Here is a 19550-nt window from a genome sequence, read left to right as displayed (position 1 = left end):
CCTACTTATGATGCTGAACTTTGACAAGTGGAAGAAAAGGAGAACAAAGACATTTACTTCATACAAAACAGTTATGTACATTGAAAAATGGAGCGATGATTACAAAGGAGTAATGAAGTAATCGAAATGACAAGTGTGACTAGCACCTTGCAGTCTTGGTATGAATATTTGACATAAAGAGGAACCAAATCAAGGCTCGTGACTACAATGGCACCCTCAGTGCGGTTCTACATGAAAACATGTTTAAATTTTTTTAAATAAAGATTAAACATGTTTTTTTTTTTGAAGGGGGGGGGGGGTTATAACCACTAGGCCTACACATTTTAGTCACTGAAGGGTCACAAGTATCCATTACAGATATGCACATTACAAGGTTAGGCCTTTATTTTTACGTATATTTGCTTAAAAACGCTAAAGATTTTTTTTTGTGAAATAATAAGAATTTGTGGTTGAGCTGAGCATTTTTTAGCGTTTCCAAATTGTAAAAATATGGTATATGTTTTAAATGTCACTATGAGGCGGAACCATGCGTGCAAGTTTTTTTACCACCCGAACTGATTTAACAGAAGGACCCAATTTGCATACTGCCAATAGCCGCGGTTGATTTTAGGAGAAATCTTACGTGTTGATGTTTTCTTCTTTCTTGTTTTGGGTTGACTGCAAGATGCCTCCTTGGAGAAGAAAAACAATGCAAAGGCTTAAAGACTTATTTTGACGGAGAGTGTGTCTGAGACGTCACCTAAAACGTTTGTATTGTTTACTTTTAATGAAACGATATCAATACATCATCAGACTGTGATCTCAACTTTTGCACGGTAGGTCCACATTAATGACGCTTGGCAGGATGCATCCATTTATTAGTAACTGTCCATGACGTATTGTAACGATCATTTGTTGTATTTTGCCAATACTTCTTGGCTAACTCAACGTTGCAATCCATCATTAGTCCATGGAAACAAAACCAAAAAAGTATATTTTGGTAGTAGTCTCAAATCATGATTTTGCAGCTCCCTAGGGACAAGAGAATAGTCTGCAACCCGCAACGCTTATTGCACTCAAGGTTGCGACTCTTATAATTTTTCTAGAAAAGTATAATTCCACAGATATGTTAATGTTATTTGGGCACTTGACAATAAAATCTTCGCCAAAATAACATTTAATAAAGATGTATGGAAAGACAATTCGAATTGATATTAATCTACATCCCCGCGACCCTGGTGAGGATAAGCATTGCAGAAAATGGATGGATGGATTAAACTTTCTGAGGTTGACAACATTTTTTTTAAAACCGAAAACTACTTTTGGGGCTATTAATCAGTTTAAAACGAATGAGTAATCATTTTTGGGTGAAGAAGTTGTAATGTCAAGTCAAGTCATGTTTATTTGTATAGCCCTTACTCACAAGGAGTCTCAAAGGGCTTGCACAGACCACAGATGATTGCAAACCACAGACAATTATGACACCACCCCTTGATCTAAAACCTACACGAGGGCAAGGGAAAACTCAAAAACCTCAACATGAGGAAAATGAAGAAACCTTGAGAAGGGAAAGCACATGAAGTAATCCCCCTTCCAAGATGACCAGGCTGCAATGGATGTTGTAATAACAATTAATACACATATATCATCTACAGGAAATATAGGTCATTCATAAGCTATAGAATAGAAGTGTGTTTTAAGCCTAGTTTTGGTGTTAAAATAAGCAGCATAATCCAGTGGTGGATATTTGCTTCTCAGTGGAGAGCACCTGAGTTTAAATCCCATGGCTCAAGTACAGGCAATCATCCATGTGAGATTGGTAGATTACCGTTTCAATTTATTTACAGGGAATGCCGAATGCCAGTGCGAGGCCGAAGCATGGTGGCAGGAGAACCCGGCGACGACGCAGAGAGGACCCGGCCAGGAACGAACTGGTGTCAAGCTCCCTTGAAAGTGCCCAGCAGTGCCTTTTCAACCAGGATTATGGGCCTGCATTCGTCCACTACCTCCTGGTGCTCAACCTCGCACCTGAGTTTAAGGACTTTGCCAAGGTCTGAGTGCTTAGCTAAAAAAACAACAGCAACAAACTTTCTTAAAGCACGATCATTATTTCTCCAAGAAAATCATTACAAAAAATATATCTATTCTTTTGTTCATAGGAGTCTTTCCGCTTCACACTCTTTAAATGGGCAGAAGAGCTGGATTCTGCAGGCCGCATTCAGGAACTATTTGGCTGTTACGAGCAAGCACTGGAGATCTTCCCGGCAGATGAGGTCATTGTGAACAGCATGGGCGAGCACCTCTTTAGGTATTCTCTCCCTTTTAATGGCTGGCATCCAGTCCAGGGTGGCCCTTGCTGGGTTTGGTTCCGCTATAAGCAGATAAGCAGTTGGTTAAATAATGAATGGCATATGCTCGACCAAATAATTGGTTTTTGATTCTAATCTTATTTTTTTTACTCTTTCGACAATCAACAAAATAATGGACAAAAGGACTGATTCTTATTTTCCTTGGTAAAGTCATACAACTCGGAAAAATACTGATGCAGATACAATGCAAAATTTTGCATTATTAGTAACATAACTATCAATTAAACTACTTGTTTTTTGTTAACCATCAATAGAATTGATAAATTATACCCATTTTTTTTTTTATGTGATGCTATATGATATTAAATTGTATTACTCTATTAATGTGTTGTGTTTGAATTTGTAATATTTTGTTTTAGTTGTATGTTTACGTGTACATTATTCTCTTTCTATTTTATTAGTTGAAATGACTAATGAATAGAAGAAGAATAGAATTTACTTTTATTGTCATTCTTGGTAACAATGACAACAATGCACACAGAATGAAATGTCGATACACCTGACCCGTACAGTTAAACTGTAGCGCGCCGATGCAGCCGAAGCCAAACAGGGCGCCGCCATTTTAGACCCAACTGCTGTGTTGGGAGTCATTAGGTGACCAAACCCCCCAACTCCAACCCTTAATGCCAAGCAGGGAGGCAATGAGTACCATTGTTGTAAGTCTTGGTGTATGTATGACTCGGCCGAGGCTTGAACCAGTGACCTCCCAGTCTCGGAGCGGGCGCCCTACCATCTAGGCTACCGAGCTGGTTGGGGTTCACAATGGGGTTCACTCATTCCTCAAGTATTCCACAGTGCAATGCTTGAGTTTGTGTTTCCCTTAATGAAATGCAACTCCCCGATTCCTGTTGCACTCATGCAGCCGCAAACATGACAACCAGGGTTGGGTAGGGTTACTTTAACTTGATTACTTTCAATTACTTTTGGATTACTCCAATTCCAAATATGCTAATAAAAGACAAAAGAAACTAAATATGAATACAATTACTAAATTTTGTGCAGGCTTGGGGAGTAACGGAACACATGGAACGGCAAAAATGATGTTGGCAAGCTGTTTTGTTTCTGTCGCATTTTATGTTAGTTTTGCCGGAGATCAAAGCCAGGAGAGAAAGCTTACCACGTGTTGTGAGTCATAATTGTATTCATATTTAGTTTATTTTGTCTTTTATTAGCATATTTGGTTTTGGAGTAATCCAAAAGTAATTGAAAGTAATCAAGTTAAAGTAACCCTACCCAACCCTGATGACAACACAATGCTTGACTTTAGGCACAACACCAACATGTTTGTACTCCTGACCTGGTTGCCGCCACACATGCTTCACAAAGTCTTCACAGAGGATATCTTTCCAGTTAGCCATGGCCTTTGTTTACATACTTCTTTTTCTTGTGTCAAAGCAATGTTTATTCAGTAATATTCTTTTAAATATAATGAAATCCCAGCAGAAATATGAGGGGTGTAGTCACTTATGTGACACACTGTATCTATATTTTTTCACAACTCAGAATGGGCTTTCGAGATGAAGCAGCGGGCCATTTCTTCAAAGCTTTGAAACTGAAGCCGGACTTCCCGGAGGCCAGGGAGAATTTCTACCGTGTGGCCAACTGGCTAGTGGAGCGCTGGCACTTCCTCATGCTCAACGACCATGGGCGCAACCGCAAGTACCAGCAGGCAATTCAGAAAGCTGTTTGCGGCGGTTGCACCACCGTACTGGACATAGGTACTGGCACTGGGATTCTTGGGTGAGATACAGACACGTTGGAAAAGTTTCTGTTTTCTGATTTAGGGTGGCATCGTTTTGCCTTTCTCTTTAACGGCATTTCCCCCAAAACATTTTCATTATTAGCATGTGCGCTAAGAAAGCGGGGGCCACTGAGGTGTATGCGTGCGAGCTTTCCAAAACCATGTATGAGTTGGCCTGCGAGGTGGTGGCGGCCAACGGGATGGACGGAGGCATTAAGATCCTTCACAAGAAGTCTCTGGAAATGGAAGTACCCAAGGACATCCCACACAGGTGGAAACAAAGTTTTTTTTCAGGGGAAATTGTATTTTAAGCTTCTATCTGAATTTCAATCAACAGTTAGCAGACCTGCATGTGTTTTGCCATCAACGAAAAAGCAGGGTGCAATACTGTATGCTCATTTATTTAGAAAAAAAGTAAATACATCTCTTAATCTACCTCCATCCTTTTTGTTTTCTCTCCCAGGGTTTCACTGGTGGTGACTGAGACAGTAGATGCCGGTTTGTTTGGAGAAGGCATCATTGAGAGCCTCATTCATGCCTGGCACCACCTTCTTTTGCCTCCCCAGGTAACAACAACATCAATTGTGGCAGGAGTCTACTGTAGATGGTGGTAACTGCTGCCCTACGTCACTCCACCTCAATAAAAAATAGGAACCTTTTTTTGATTTTACTTATCCTTCTAATATTATTTTCATACAGATTGGGCAGAGTGCACCCAAGGAGCCCTCTGCGACTGGTAGGGTCATCCCAGCCAGAGCAACCGTATTTGCTATGGCTGTGGAATGCCTGGAGATCCGTCGGCATAACAAGTAAATAAATCAAATTAGTTCCACCTTGTTTGATTTTTAATTTTGAGTTTATAATATTTTCATTGTTCGTTCCATTTGTCACGCTCATGTCCACTTTCATCCAGTAAAATATAAATTTTGATGTAATACAAAATATTTTTATGTAACATAAAATTAAATTAAAATCATTAAATTGAGGCTAAACATTTCAAAATTTGAATTTACAGTTTTCGATTGGGCCAAAGGGAGAAATTTTATTTAATATTTCTCACGGGGGATTACCACTTGTGAGGTCCCTTCTCAAGGTTTCCTATTTTCCTAATGCTGGGGTTTTTGAGGTTTTCCTTGCCCTCATGTTGGTTTAAGATCAGGGAATGGTGGGTCAGGTGCAATCGACATTTCGTTCTGTGTACATTGTTACACAGAATGACAATACAAGGAAATTATTATTATTATTATTATTATTATTAATTGACATTTTGTCATTAAGGCCTATACAAATAAATTTGACTTTACTCAAATATACAGTTTTAGATAATCTTTATCTTTTCAAGCCATCAAAGAACATAGCCTTTACTGTTCATCAAGAATGAGCACACACTAATAAAAGTTGTACAATGTTGTTCTATTCACTATTACTGTAAGTCATTGGATTATTGTGCACAGATAGGGTAGGGAATAGTTTTTTTTTTCAAATGTTATCCTGATTCACGATAATCTAACACAATGTTTCTCAACCAGTGTGCCAGGGATCCAGTCTTCTGTGAGACCTTGTCTAATGTGCTGCAGGAATATGCCCAATTTTAAAAAGCACGCCATTGTTCATGGTCTTAGGTTTTCTTCAATGATGAGCCAAGTACCTGTAACAACCATCCATATAAAAAAATGGCCGCAAAATTATTTTTTCCCTTCATAGATGCTAATTATATAGGTAGATATATTGAATAACTTATTTTGTTCAATGAAGCTGTTTCAGTTGCAATGCAAAAAATAATAAATCATAATAGTAAATATTGCACATAATTTGGCGGATTTTATTTTTTCTTATTTCACAAAAAAACAGGAAAAAGTAAGAGCACTGTAAAAATATTGTTGTTACTCTGACTTTCAATTTAGACAACATCAGACTTTTATTTCAAAAGATGATGAAACTGGTGCCGGGAAATCGTCCTCAAACATTTTCAAAGGACATGTGTGTCTGAAATTGTTTTTAATGAAAAATAGTACTTTGGCACAAAAAAAGTTGAGAAGTACTGATTTAACAGGACCGTTTTGAAGCAGTGATTTTCTACTACCACTAGGAAAAACCTATTACCACACTTAAAGAGTCATTGGCCCACTTGATTTACTCAAATAACAATTTGGATTCTAAGAAGTTAAAGAAGAATTATATTCCAGTGCAAAAAATGGGTAGACCTTTTTTTGAGTATTTTTGAAATTACTCAATTTCATTACTTTGGAGAAGAAAAATGCTACAAACAGGCATGGTTTACAAAATACACTAAGGCAAGTCAAAGAATCATGACAATTTTTTTTTCTCCCAGACTTTGCGTTTCAGAGGTGGGCGGTCTGTCTCTGGGGCTGGCTGATCAGCTGCGCAGTCCAGTGAGCTGCAGCACGGAGCCGGACGACTCCATGGAGCCGTACACTACCGAGAGACTCAGCAGGCTGCCTGGAGGCTACACTGCCCTCACAGATCCTCTCACTGTTCTCCACATTGACTTTAATAATGTGCAGGTGAGCTCAGGGTTTTTAATAATCACCCCGAAAAAAAAAATTGTGAGTGTCATGAGAACATATTCCGGTTTATTTGTACCTCTGTTGATTGTCCGGCCATAACTTTTTATAATTAAAAAAGTTATTGCCTCTGTCTTGTGGAATCGAAATTGGCACATTGGGTTTCCAGATCACAATGTTTAATAAGTCCCTGTGTGCTCTTTTGGCTTTGGTCTCAAAGCGATTAATAATTAAATATATGATTAATTGACTTGCATTGGCATCTTGGAACCAAAACATCTTGCATCATTGGTGGCTTGCAGGGATTGCCTCGTCCATTAGGTTTTAATTACTAGTTTATCAGGCAAGCAGACAAGCCTAGTTGCAGAGTGTCTGGGCAATTGGACTGCATACAAGGACATCTAATTTATACATCCTCACCACACTTGAAACATTTTGGAAGACATTATAGAGAATAATTATGCAGTTTTGGGGAAAACTAGACTCAGACTTAGTTAATAGAACTTAAGCATTATTTTGAATAGAGTTACCAGATTACATTGTACTACATGCATGATGCAGAGGTCTATAATTTCCCCATTTTGGTGACTGAATTGCTCTGACAAAGTAGTTCTTCTTCCTTACTACACTAAAACCAATACTTTTATGACATATAGGATTTTTTTGCTCCACCCTAATGTATATATATATATATATTATATATATATATATATATATATATATATATAAAGGAACACCAATTTTCACTAGACAATTTAACTTTTGTGCAATGATCTGGACAGTTGGGAATGGAACTACTATGGATGAATAATTTGCATTTGGAAAATGGAAAGGAAAACTGCCCAAAATTGAGTGTTAGATTATTTTCCATTTTAGATCTGAAATACAAAATTTGACCTTTATCTTAAAAGTAACAGCTTTTAATTTATATCAGGGATTTTTTATACCATTTTTTTCTCATACCGATCCTGACACCCAGGTCTAGAGTATTTTTCAAATATATGATAAAATCCCCCTTCCTTTGCAAAAATAGATGACATATCCAAATAAATACCTAAAAATATAAAATAATATTATCCTTAATAATGTATTGATTGCCAATTTAAAATTACTTTAATATCAGGTTTGGGATCGTTAAATAGTCACTAGAAAGCAGCCAATACGCTGCATCGGTACTCGTTATCCCTTTTTGTTACCACTTGTTTACCTAATGCAGTGTTTCTCAAATGGTGGGGCAGGACCCTATGGGAGGTTGCGAGGCTCCGTCAAGGGGGCATGGTGCATTTGACTTCGAGGATCAGAAATAATTAAGAAGCACTGACCTCAAACAACTTGCCGGTGTTGTTTTGATCTCTCATTTTTCCTTTTCAAAATATGCTTTGATGTAAGACTTCTAACTCCTAAATCTGAGTACAATTATTATATTCTACGTCCGCCACAGGAGCTGGAGGGTCTGAGCTCTCGGCCGGTGCAGCGGGTACACCTACCAGTAGTGCAGGGGGGCGAGCTGGACGCACTGGCTGTGTGGTTCCAGTTGCACTTAGATGAGGAAAGCAGCTTATCAACGGGGCCCCACGAGGACACTTGCTGGGAGCAGGCCATTTACCCTGAGCAGACCATCAATGGTAAAACAGAAACTGATATAAAAGATATCTAATGTTTTAGTTATTTATATTTATGACTTACATGTGTATTTACTTATCCATAATCTCATATACATTCATAACAACATTTAAGAGATAAAAAGCTTTATAATGTGTGTAGAATTTCCTAATTTTTGAATCTTCAACAAATGTGTTGTTGTTTTTTTCTGTAAGGTTTTGTCCTCCACAGAGGTGACGTGCTGGTGGTGGAGGTGTCCTGCCACGATGCCTACCTGAGGCTGTGCAGCGTGGCCGTACTTCGAGGCGGCCAGGAAACCTCTTTGGTCTCGAGCCCGGAACCCGGTGACTCCAGCGGCCTCGTATCAAACACCGAAGCAGAGCTGTGCACCGCCCTAGCCTCGCTCCAGACACGCCAGCAGCAAGACATCTGTATGCTGGAATGCTCTGAAATGGCGCTCCTCAATAATTCCGATTACCATCGGAGTTTTGCTGGTGCCTTATTCAAACTCATCAGTCGGTTGAAGGAGCAAGCTCAACACCTAGAGGACCCCACTGACGTTCCAATGCAGGTTGGTAAAGGATCAATATTGAGTTTATTAATGTTGATACTGTCAAGATATTATCTGAATTATAGTTGTCAGACTGCAGTTTAGGGATAACTGGGAGCTGAAACTTCGAAGTCCAATAAAATACTTTTTTGTTTAAACTAGAATGGACTAATGCACACAAAAACAATGCATCATTGGCAGCATTTTCTGTAAAAAATGATGGGATTCATTATGTTTGGTAATATTGTGCTTATATCACTAAAGATTCCCAAAATGAGCAAATATATCTGCCATCTGCAATGAGAAAATATTGCTTGTTTGGGGGATTTAATTGACATTTTACTAGACAAAAAGAATAATTAACTCAATAAAAAACAAATAAAATTTTATGTGTATTGCCAGTGTTTGAAATAAATGTCTGCCCCCACCGGACGCCCAGGACGTGCATTTTTTACGTCAGGTGTACAACTTACACAACGTCTTTGCCTGGGTGGCCTACAACTTTTTCAAGAAAGAAAAAAAAAATGTTTTTTTTTTTTTTTTTCAAATCAAACGTTTGCTATATTCCGATTCCGAATTATTCGTTCGGTTTGGAAATTTCGGAATTTCGGTTCATTTAGCAATTTGCATACTCAGCAGCCAATCAGAAGCCTGCATCGAATAACTACGTGCTTCCAAACTCTCCCGAGCGTTTTACGATTGTGCATTTGCATATCATTTTCCAAAGTAGACGCACAGAGAATACAAGAAAAATGGAGAAGTGGTTAGGAATCAAGCCAAAACCTCAGCCCAAGAAGAAATATTTGAAATAAGCTTGATGACTCTACAAAACGTAAACGTACATTAAAAGCATCGTGGAAAGAAGAGTTCCCGTGGCTTGTAGCAGACGACGCAACCCAAACATTGCATGAATGAAGATGAGTAAATCCAGGTACATACTGATGGCAGATGGAAAACAGCAATTCCATATACATGCAATGAATGTTCTTAGTAGATTTATAATAAACTAAATTTTAAAGTGTTGTTCTGTTATATATTCTGATTATCAATCCTTAATACTTTGCCCCAATTGTTTTTTTTGCTATTAGTCGAATTATTGTGTTTCAAGTTGTGAAAAATGGGACAGGCAACTTTATGGCTGACAACTCTGAAAAGTAGCCTGCCCTGGTATCCGGTAACTTTTTGTCACGAGTTTCAGACACTGGTATTGCCCAAAAAAATACTAGAATAAAATGGAGATTAACTATTCCTGGAAAATAGTTTTATAACTTTGTAAGATAATGCAGATTGAACACGATTATAGAGAAAAAAATAGACTGATTCATGACTAGATGTAAATTAATTTTACATAAAGTTACACAATAATCTGATTGGTATAAATGTTTGGATCGAAATGTAAATATGAAGCCTATACACACCAAAATTGCAAGTGTTAGATGAACTCTAGAATAGTGTTAATCACAGTGACGTGCAGTGAGGTTCGTGTCTGGTAAAGCACAGTCAGATTTACAAAAAGAAATGACCCTACATTTCATTCTTCATTTGATTGGCAGAGCAAGAAAGCATCATATAATTTGCAGAAAGAAAACGTTTTATTTTCTTTAACCTAAAAATGAAGTTTATCTTTTGCTCTTTAGATTTAAAGCATCAATATGTAGGTGATCCTGTTATAAAGAAAAGTCAATGCAACAAGAAAAAAAGATACTGGATGGCTTGACTTGCTATTACTATTGCTTATTCCATTATTTGGGGCTAAGGTAAGCACCAAATTCGACTCCTTGGTCTCAGTATCACTCTTTGCCATGAGTCAAGAGAATTGTGTGCCTCACTCTGCATCTGCAGACGCTCAGCACAATAATGTATCCCATACCAATTGTACATTCAAAATATAATGTGAAAATTCAGCAATTTTGAAAGGGAAAATTCAAAAAGTGTGAAGTTTAACGTGAAAGAAATTGAAAACTGAAAAAGTATATCCTTTTGGTATGTTTGATTTAATATTTTCATGATGATTTTATGTTTTTTTTAAAGAGAACTACCTTTTTTCCCACAACTGTTAAGTGTAAAGAAAAAGAAAAAAACACTTTAAAATGTATTAAATAAATCTTGTAAGTGAACACAATTACAAATGTTTCCAGTGTTAATCTAACACAAGCGATTTATCTGCACATGTTTTAATGTCACTGACTGTTACATTTCCCCTTGAGTTTTCTTTTCACAAATAGTGTGGGTTAGGAATAAAATTGTGTTATTTTAAACTCATAGGAAGTTCATTCCATCGACCCCTTATACATCCTGGATGTGTCAGAAGGTTTCTCCCTGCTTTCCCTCATCGCGGCCAGTCACGGCGGGGTGAAGGCCTTCAGCTCGGTAGAGAAGAGCAAGCAGCAGGAAGTGCTGGAACGTCTGGCGCGCGCCAACGGCGTTCCGAAGGGCAGCTTGGAGTTCTGGCTCAACCATGGCGAGGACGAGCCGGGGCCGCTGCAGAGGCCCTCCCGGGAAAAACTTTGGAGCGCCATCTTCCTGGACTGCGTGGAGACGTGTGGACTTATCAGGCAAAAACTGATGGAAAAGGCATCTCTGGCAAGGTGACAGAACCGAAATAGAAGGGTGTTTTAAAATTGCATTCAAGGGAGCCCGGTGTACTGCATTCAGAAGGATCACTGTTTCAGAATACCAAATACTGTGGCCTCTCCACATATGAGATGAATTTGTTCCCAGGTCTAGCTCGTATCTCGAAATTTTCGGGCATCAACATTTTTAACTGAAACTCAATTACCGTAAATTTTGGACTACAAGCTGCAGGCAGATGTTGTCTTCTGAAACGTGCCAGATCCATCCTGCGGATTTTGGCATGGCGCGTCCCCGAGTGATCCCGGCCGTTGACTAGCAGGTGGCTTAGAACTGGTGCGGACCAGGGGAATCCGACTGTTTAATTAAAATAATACATTGCAATTTCTGCTAAGTTGCAAATGGAGGTGGGGGAGGATTGAGGGAGCACGAGAGACTGTTGATGATCATGAGCACTCACTGTGCACTTAAAATTAACGTTACTGTAATTTTGAATACCGTATTATCGCGACTATAAGGTGCACGTAAAAGCCTTTATTTTTTTTTTCATGAGCTGACCATGAGCCTTATAATACACTGCACCTTATATATGGATTAATATTGATTCGCAAGGTCTTGCAACTAAGACAAGCAGGAGAAGTAGTCCGCGGTGTATGCTGGGATATATATACCGGCGTTTCCTAACCAATGTGTCAAACATCATTTGAGTCGGTCACCATTGGCTAATGTTATTCAGAGGTAAAGGAGGCAGGTCCTTTTCAGAATTTACAGGCTCGCATGAGCTAAAGCGGGGCAAAACAAAGCCTGCAATTGGCTGAAAAAGATGTGAATCACACGTTTGGTTGCTCTAAAGCCTGGGGAAAATATTTTTACTACTGTGGTCTGTATTTGTAAACAGGAATTATGGGGCTAAACAGACAGCTAGCAACAAGCAACGTCCATCAATGCAGCTTCTTTTCGGCCTATTTTTTCTTCTCTTTGTAAGCATTATTGCGTGTTTTGGAGTGTAAATATTTTACATGGTTGGGTTTACTACACTCACGGATGTAAGAGGACCATGGCTGTGTATTATTATTGCATGTGATGGCTGGAAGAGGACCTTGGTGAGCTACCCCGGCTTTATATTTTCCCAGTATTTTGTTTCAGACTGATCTTGATGTTTCTGTGATGAGCCTTTTTAAATTCAATTCAAAGTGTTTCCCTGCACAAGGAAATTCTTACTTTGCTGTCCACACAGTTGCCAGCGAAAAAGAAAATAGAATCTAAGAAATGGTTGGCATTTCTTGAATCCCAAGAGTTTAACCTTCCTCATGATATGTGGAATGAAGCATTTGAGTGATTGGTGACATCGTAGAGACATCATGTCCGTATGTTTCTGAGACACGTATTTGCTTCTTTGCGAGCCGTCGGAATGTTAAGGGGTTAATAAGTTTGACTGAACTATCTGACTGTTAGGTTGACGTTCCCACTGTGGCGCCTTATAACCCGGTGCGCCTTATAGTCATGAAAATACGGTAACTTAAACTAAATGTTTTTACTGCACTTATTTGCACCAATGCATTTTTAACTTTTCTTTGCTTACTTTTACCCTTATAAAAAAAATGAACACACACCAGGATCAGCTATTTAAGGCGGGAAACGCACACGCTAACTATCTGATGCTGGCTTTGTAGCAGCTGGAAATTCTAATAACATGGATTTTCTTTCATATGTCAGACGATTTTTGCCCGGAAAAAATTCATATCTCCATTTTTTTAACTAGCTCATATGTAGATTGTTTGTGGTTGATTTTCTTTTCTTTTCTTTTTTTTTTTTTTTTTTTTTTTTTTTTTTTTGACAAATCTATTGAAATATTGCCATTTCATATTCTCCAAGATGTCTGCTTGAGCACGGCGGTCGCGTTTTCCCACACAAAATGACTGTGCTAGGCATGCTGGTGGAGTCGGACACACTCCTGATGGAGAGCGCCGTGCAGGGACGGGAGGCCACGCTCGGCTTTAACATCGCGCCATTCATCAACCAGTTCACCGTGAGTAGACCGAAAATAATTCCCTTTTATAATTAATTGTCATAGTAATTTACAGTTATTCATGAAGCACAGGGGACAGGTCAAGTCATGTTTATTTGTACTAGTATAGCCCTTAATCACAAAGAGTCTCAAAGGGCTGCAGAGAACACAGATTATTGCAAACCACAGACTATTATGACACCATCCCCTGATCTAAAACCTACATGAGGGCAAATAATACACAGATATTGTCAACATAAAATATAGGTTATTCATATGCTTTAGAATAGAAATGTGTTTTAAGCTTAGATTTAAACATTTTCACTGAGGTTGCAGATCAAATCTCAGGGGGAAGAGCATTCCACAGCACCGGGGCCCGAATGGAGAACGCTCCCAAACGGTCGTGAACCTTTTTGACCTAAATAGCAATGTTTTGTTTTTTGTTTTTTAAGAGAGAGAGAGCCATACCATAGATTTTAAGACAAAATTCAGCAAAAGCGCCAAACCCACTCCAGACAAAAGTTAAGTTTTCTGTATATTCTAGTTGACTGTGTGACTTTAGATGATTTGATAAAATGTATGAAATAAGAATAATGCCCAAGACTTTGGCCCATAACAACAAATTTACCACTTTAAACTTGTCTCCCTATTGCAGTGATTCAAGATTGTTGAGGCTCATTTTAACCGTAATTTTCTTTCATAAATAATCGTTTCAAAACCAGTTTCAAGAAAAGTTTTTTCTGTAAAAATGTCACAAAATATTGCAAACGAGGATACTGGTGTACTGACCTTTGGTGCAAACAGTGCTGTGGGGCTAGCTACGCCAAGCACTACTGCTCACCCAATTGAAATGGTCTGTTGGCTCGATGGGCGTTTTTGGGTGTTTTACAGTTTTTTCCGTGGGTTTTCATTATAAAGTGTCTCAACAGTGAACATTGATTAATGAGGTTCCATACAAAGGATTCATTAGCGGCGTACAGCCAAAATGGTGTATGTTGGTGTGACACCTTGAATGTAAACTGTAGTTGGGACTGTGCCCTTTATAAACTTGACCGAACCACTCACATTACTAGCGATATGTTGGCTATGCACTTTCCAAACTAGACTCTGCGCTTATCAAAATTGGAAGAAGAATTTTACATGCCAAGAATTTTATCTCTGAGCCATATGTACTCATGAAAAGAGCCATTCCCAACCCCTGGTGTAGCATGTGCGTGAGAATCTAAACCTGAACAAACTGAACAAAAGCTATCCATGGAAGTGAATGAGGAATCATTTTCTCAAGCTGTTTTAATTATATAAGGAAATCACTGGTGCTTTGCATTTTAGGTTCCAGTTCATGTATTCCTGGATTTTTCCACATTGGTGTGTCGACACCTCAGCGACCCGGCTGAGCTCTTTGTTCTTAACCTCATGGATGCTAAAGCTAACTACAACGACAGGGAAATCCAGGTGAGTTCAGTAGTAAGGCAAAAAGTTCAATCTTAATGTCATCATGTTTAATAAATGGGAGCATAGCTTGTGGCTAATGCTAAGTGCTACAACTGTTACCAGACCAAAATTTAACAGACGAAATAAAAACAATGATCTATGTCATACAACCAAGCTATTTGCTACCTTGAACTTAGCATAAGTTTATAGTTCTACGCGAGTAAAGGTTGTAATTTGGTAACCTAATGTAGCTTCTTGCTAGCTTCCTTTTTGTCTGACACTCATATTAGGTTGATGTGAAACCAATATACATGTGGGTACTTAAAAAGAACAAAAACTACCTTGAGGCCTGCCGTCTTTTTTGCCTTTCTGTCCACCAAAAAGTGAACTGCTCTCGTGCCGCTGCAACCCATTTTCCATAATTCAGGGTCCCTGCGAATCCTTAAAAAGTCTTAAAAGGCATTGAATTCATTATTCTAAAAATAAGGCCCTAATTGGCATGAAAAGTTCTTAAACACAACTTTTGAAAGTCTTTAGTAATATCTATCAATTTTCCACATCCAGGAGTACAACGTTTGAGTTTTTTCCCCAAGCATGTGTTTTTATGATGCTACACTAAGAATTGGTCATGAATATAGCAGTGTTATGTTTTTCAAAAAAGTTTTACACTGGACAAAAAGTCATTTTTCATGCCTCATGATAAAAATGCTTCATAAATGTAGGAGAAGTTCTTTGGAATTAGTTGTTGCCAGTTTTGACTGAGGATCCATGAAGTACTGTAAACGTCCTTTAAATTTATTGTTTTAATTTAGTTTGTTTCAATTGTGTGTATTTAATGACTTAAATTTGATTTCAAAAAAGGAATTAAAAAAGTTTTAAAAAGTCTTGAATTTAACTTGCTTCAAGCCGTAGGAACCCTGATAATCTCATATTGCTCCGAGCAATTACTAGCACAGCGTACTTTTGTTGGGCCTGGCAGTTCTTTTTTGTCAAAAACGAACTGCACTTGAGTGGCTGCAAAGTGATAAAAAACACTTTCCCCAGAAAAGCCTCTACATCCCTTTGGTTGCAACCCTCAGGCGAGGGATAGGGAAAAGGAGAACCATGACTTGGTTTTGCCATTTTTCCTGCTAAGGAAACGAGGCTGTGGCTTTTGTCCTTGTTGGTCGCCACGGTCTCCAGGCAGCCTAGTCCAGGGAGGCCTTTCCCGCTTTCCGAGCACATGTGAAGGCAGCCGCAAGAGACGAGAAAGTTTGAAGCTTTGCACCTTTTTTTTATATATATATGTGGAAAGTCCCAGTTAGGAGGTGTGGCTTTAGTCATCGGTGAGTTCCTGCTTTCCAAAATAAAGTTCTTCTACTGGTTGATTAGAATTATTATAATAATTGTTGATAATAGGCAAAATTTCATTTCGACACGCAGTGAACTAATTCCCGGCATGAACATGACACACAGATGCCAATCATTAATCTTTAGATTACATATGAACGCTTGAAGGTTTCAAATCTTAATTATGCAGTTGGAGAGCCCGTTCACTTCCTGTGCATAGCCGTTTAGTTTGTGAAATCAGCTTGGGGGATGGTCTCTGCACAAGTGTTAGAGAACCGTAAAACTAAAAAGGAACAAAACAAGAGCTACTAGTAAATACTATATATTACATATAGAGTATACAATAAGTTGCCAAGTATGTTTAGATTCGGACAACGTCGACGGGCAGAATCACGGCGGTGCCCTTCTGGTACGACATCCACCTGGACGAGGAGACTTGTGTCAGCACGCTGGCTCCCAATTCCCACTGGAAGCAGGCCGCTGTTGTCCTGCAGCGACCCCTAGAGGTTGAGGCCGGAGAGACACTCAAGTTGACAGTCAAGCTCCGCAACAGCAGCATCTCAATTGAGGTGCGAAAAGATGAGTGACGCTGCACTTTGACATTTTGTTGCATGCAGTGGCGGTTCCACTGTAAACTAAAAAAGAGATACCAATATTTGTCGGTTGCAAAAATGCTTAAACCAAAAATATAAATACACAACATACATACAAATTGAAAATATCAAAAAATGCCTAGATGATAAATATAAATATACTATATAGATAAAAATGGCAAATATTTAATCAAAAAAAGTGAAGAGAACAATAAAATAATGAAACAAAAACACAAACTAAAACCTGAAATTTCCGTTTTCTCCTGATGCAAAATCATCGAAAATATCGTCATAAGTAATCTGCTTCCCTATTTCACAATTAATGTTGATGACAGCGCAGCCAGTGAGACGTTCCTGAGACATGGTTTACCATAGGTACGACTTTATCAACTTCAGTTTTGAATAGCTCCTCTCTGCTTGAGCCACCGTGACTGGCAGAGTGAGTGCAATCCTGAAGGCAGTGCAAAAGTTGGGTTGGATCTCAGATAGATCCTTCTCATCTATTAAGGTGATTATCTCAAGGAGGCTTATGGTTTTTGATGGTCGGTCAGGGAAGCTCTTAACTTCCTGCACAAGCTGTTTTCAGTTTAAAGAGTGTGTGGTGCTTAGTGCCTCACATTGTTCTTCCAGCTCTTTGTCTTCAAGACTTGGGAAACTGAACTTGTTGAAAGAAGCTTCCTATTGAAAAACAATTTGCAGCAGAAGCAAATTAGGCTGCTATTCTCCATGAAATAGAAGCATATTTCGTGCCATCGTTTCACCACTAAATATATTTAAAAAAAATTGGTGGTGGCAACTTCTCCCATCACTCTCATTCCGATGGAAAACGAGTCAGGCGGCAACTTAGTGGGTCCTCTGCTAACAAGCTGTCAGAAGTGAGAGCCACTTACCAGGGTCGCATGACAGATCCTCAGCATTTCTTTTTCCAAGTTCTTGTTTTGGGAAAAATGGCGCCCTGGGTGGCTGCCCGCCTCGCCCTTGCTTAAAACAGCGTGTGGTTGCATGAATGTTTTTAATTGGTGTAATTGTTCTTTTGATGTCACGTCTTTGTTGAAAAGCAGCAATAGATGTATTTGTTTTAATAATAAATACAAGTGAAACAACAGTATTACTGTCCTGAATGTTGTTCTGAACACCTACCTGTCAACTTTTCCCTGAATTTCATGTTTTTAGATCATTGAACATGTCTGAGCCTTATAACTATTTTTGTACAGGATCTATTAAAAAAAGCAGTTTTTGTATAAGACCCATCTCATATTTTGCCCATTTTGGCTCTAATCCAGGTGTTATCTTCGATTAAGCATGTATTTTTCATCGTATTTCTCGGCCTTCCTCACTCTTAAGCCAACAGTGAAAGGTTTTTAGCCATGTGAGGAAAGTACATAGAGTGTTGGAAGATGATGGTAACTGATACCATTGTCTGAAATAACGTCTGCCTGTACGCCCTGGGCGTGCATCTTTTACGTCGGGCGTACAGCTTACAAAACGTCTCCGCCCGGGTGGCGGACAACTTTTTCCAGATTTTTTTTTTTCTATCCCAAAATCAAATGTTTGCTTTATTCCGATTTCGAAATCTTCGTTCGGTTTGGAAATTTGCATACTCGGCCGCCAATCAGAAGCCTTCATCGAATAACTTTGTACTTCCGACTTTCCCGAGCGTTATAAGGTCGTACATTTGCATAGCATTTTCCAAAGTAGACGCACAGAGAACACAAGAAAAATCGATAAGTGGTTAGGAATCAAGCCAAAACCTCAACCCCAGAAGAAAGATTCAAAAGAAGCTAACAAAATTTATAACGCTACAAAACGTAAATGTACATTGAAAGCATCGTGGAAAGAGTTCACGTGGCTCGTAGCAGACGATGCGACGCAAACATTGCATGAATGAAGATGAGTAACTAGAGGTACATACTGATGGCAGATGGAAAACAGCGATGTCATTTACATGCAATGAATGTTTTAAGTAGATTTATAATAAACTTAATTTTAAAGTGTTTTTCAGTTATATATTCTGATTATCAATCCTTAATACTTTGCAACAGTTTTTTTTTTGATTAGTCGTCTTATTGCGTTTCAAGTTGGGAAAAATGGGGCAGGCAACTTTTTAGAGTTGTTTGCCCTGGTGTCCTTTAAATTTTTGTCATGACACTGCTGATCCTGATATCTTTGATGCAAATCAAACTCAATTGTGACATATTTGTTACTGAGTAAAACGATCTGTAGAATGAATGGCGTATGCCAAATCCTGCACTTTGATGATAATAAGCAACACTAAATTCACTGCAAGTGAGGAAAGAGCTAAGAAAGATGCTTAAAGAATTGTGTTATTTGTAAAATGTCTGCTTCTAAGTTTTCATTCTTTCAAAAATATATGTTTTCACAAATAAACTGTTTTTTATTCTATATAGTCTGTTTTGCTGTGAGTAAATGGTTTTTTTTTATGAAGTTTATTATTGCTTGATAAGGGGACTTTAAATCGTTAATATTGGGAGCAATTGGCTTAGGTTTACAGGTAACAGGGTTTGTGCTTCTTTTTCCATTGCCAAGTTCAAGCACATTTTAAGCACTTTCAAAGCCTATTTTTAAATCATTCCATTATCATTAAAAGAAATCCGCTGTGAATCATGTGTTTTGCAGAGCCACCAATATATCTGATTTTTAATCTTGCTGGTGCATTTATCAAGACATCCGTTGTAGAGTTTGAGTAAATCGCAAATAGATATGTGGATCTGAAACGTGCGTAAATATTTTTGGGACAAATCCCTCCCCAAAACGGGCAGAATGACTGTGACATGAAGATTACGTTCTCAGTTGCAGGAAGTTTTTTTTTGTGCAAAAGTTCTTATTAGTTC

General features: G+C 38.5%; 2 protein-coding genes across 3 annotated transcripts in view; one reads left to right on the top strand and one right to left on the bottom strand.

Moving 5' to 3' along the window:
- Positions 1-740, bottom strand: part of arhgap10 (Rho GTPase activating protein 10) — a 54177-nt gene extending 53437 nt beyond the window's left edge. The window contains exon 1 of the mRNA XM_088342019.1: positions 623-740. The gene's annotated coding sequence lies outside the window, so the exon portion shown is untranslated. The remainder of the gene's footprint in view (positions 1-622) is intronic.
- prmt9 (protein arginine methyltransferase 9) lies at positions 572-17806 on the top strand. 2 transcript variants are annotated; one of them, XM_088342017.1, is made up of 14 exons: positions 572-815; positions 1827-2030; positions 2139-2287; positions 3852-4088; positions 4193-4360; positions 4553-4655; positions 4789-4898; positions 6422-6614; positions 8056-8239; positions 8432-8787; positions 11032-11354; positions 13213-13366; positions 14675-14797; positions 16471-17806. In XM_088342017.1, exons 2-14 carry the CDS (start codon positions 1830-1832, stop codon positions 16690-16692), a joined length of 2523 nt encoding a protein of 840 aa, XP_088198143.1. In that variant the 5' UTR covers positions 572-815; positions 1827-1829; the 3' UTR covers positions 16693-17806. The 2 variants fall into 2 exon arrangements, with proteins under 2 accessions (XP_088198143.1, XP_088198144.1); XM_088342018.1 differs by lacking the exon at positions 572-815 and adding an exon at positions 895-1060.
- Positions 17807-19550: the final 1744 nt, after the last annotated feature.

The sequence above is a fragment of the Urocampus carinirostris genome, chromosome 8 (genome assembly GCF_059441175.1).
Source record: "Urocampus carinirostris isolate Australia breed hairy pipefish chromosome 8, RoL_Ucar_1.0, whole genome shotgun sequence".
NCBI classification, from domain to species: Eukaryota; Metazoa; Chordata; class Actinopteri; order Syngnathiformes; family Syngnathidae; genus Urocampus; species Urocampus carinirostris.
This window is presented reverse-complemented; position numbering and strand designations above follow the sequence as displayed.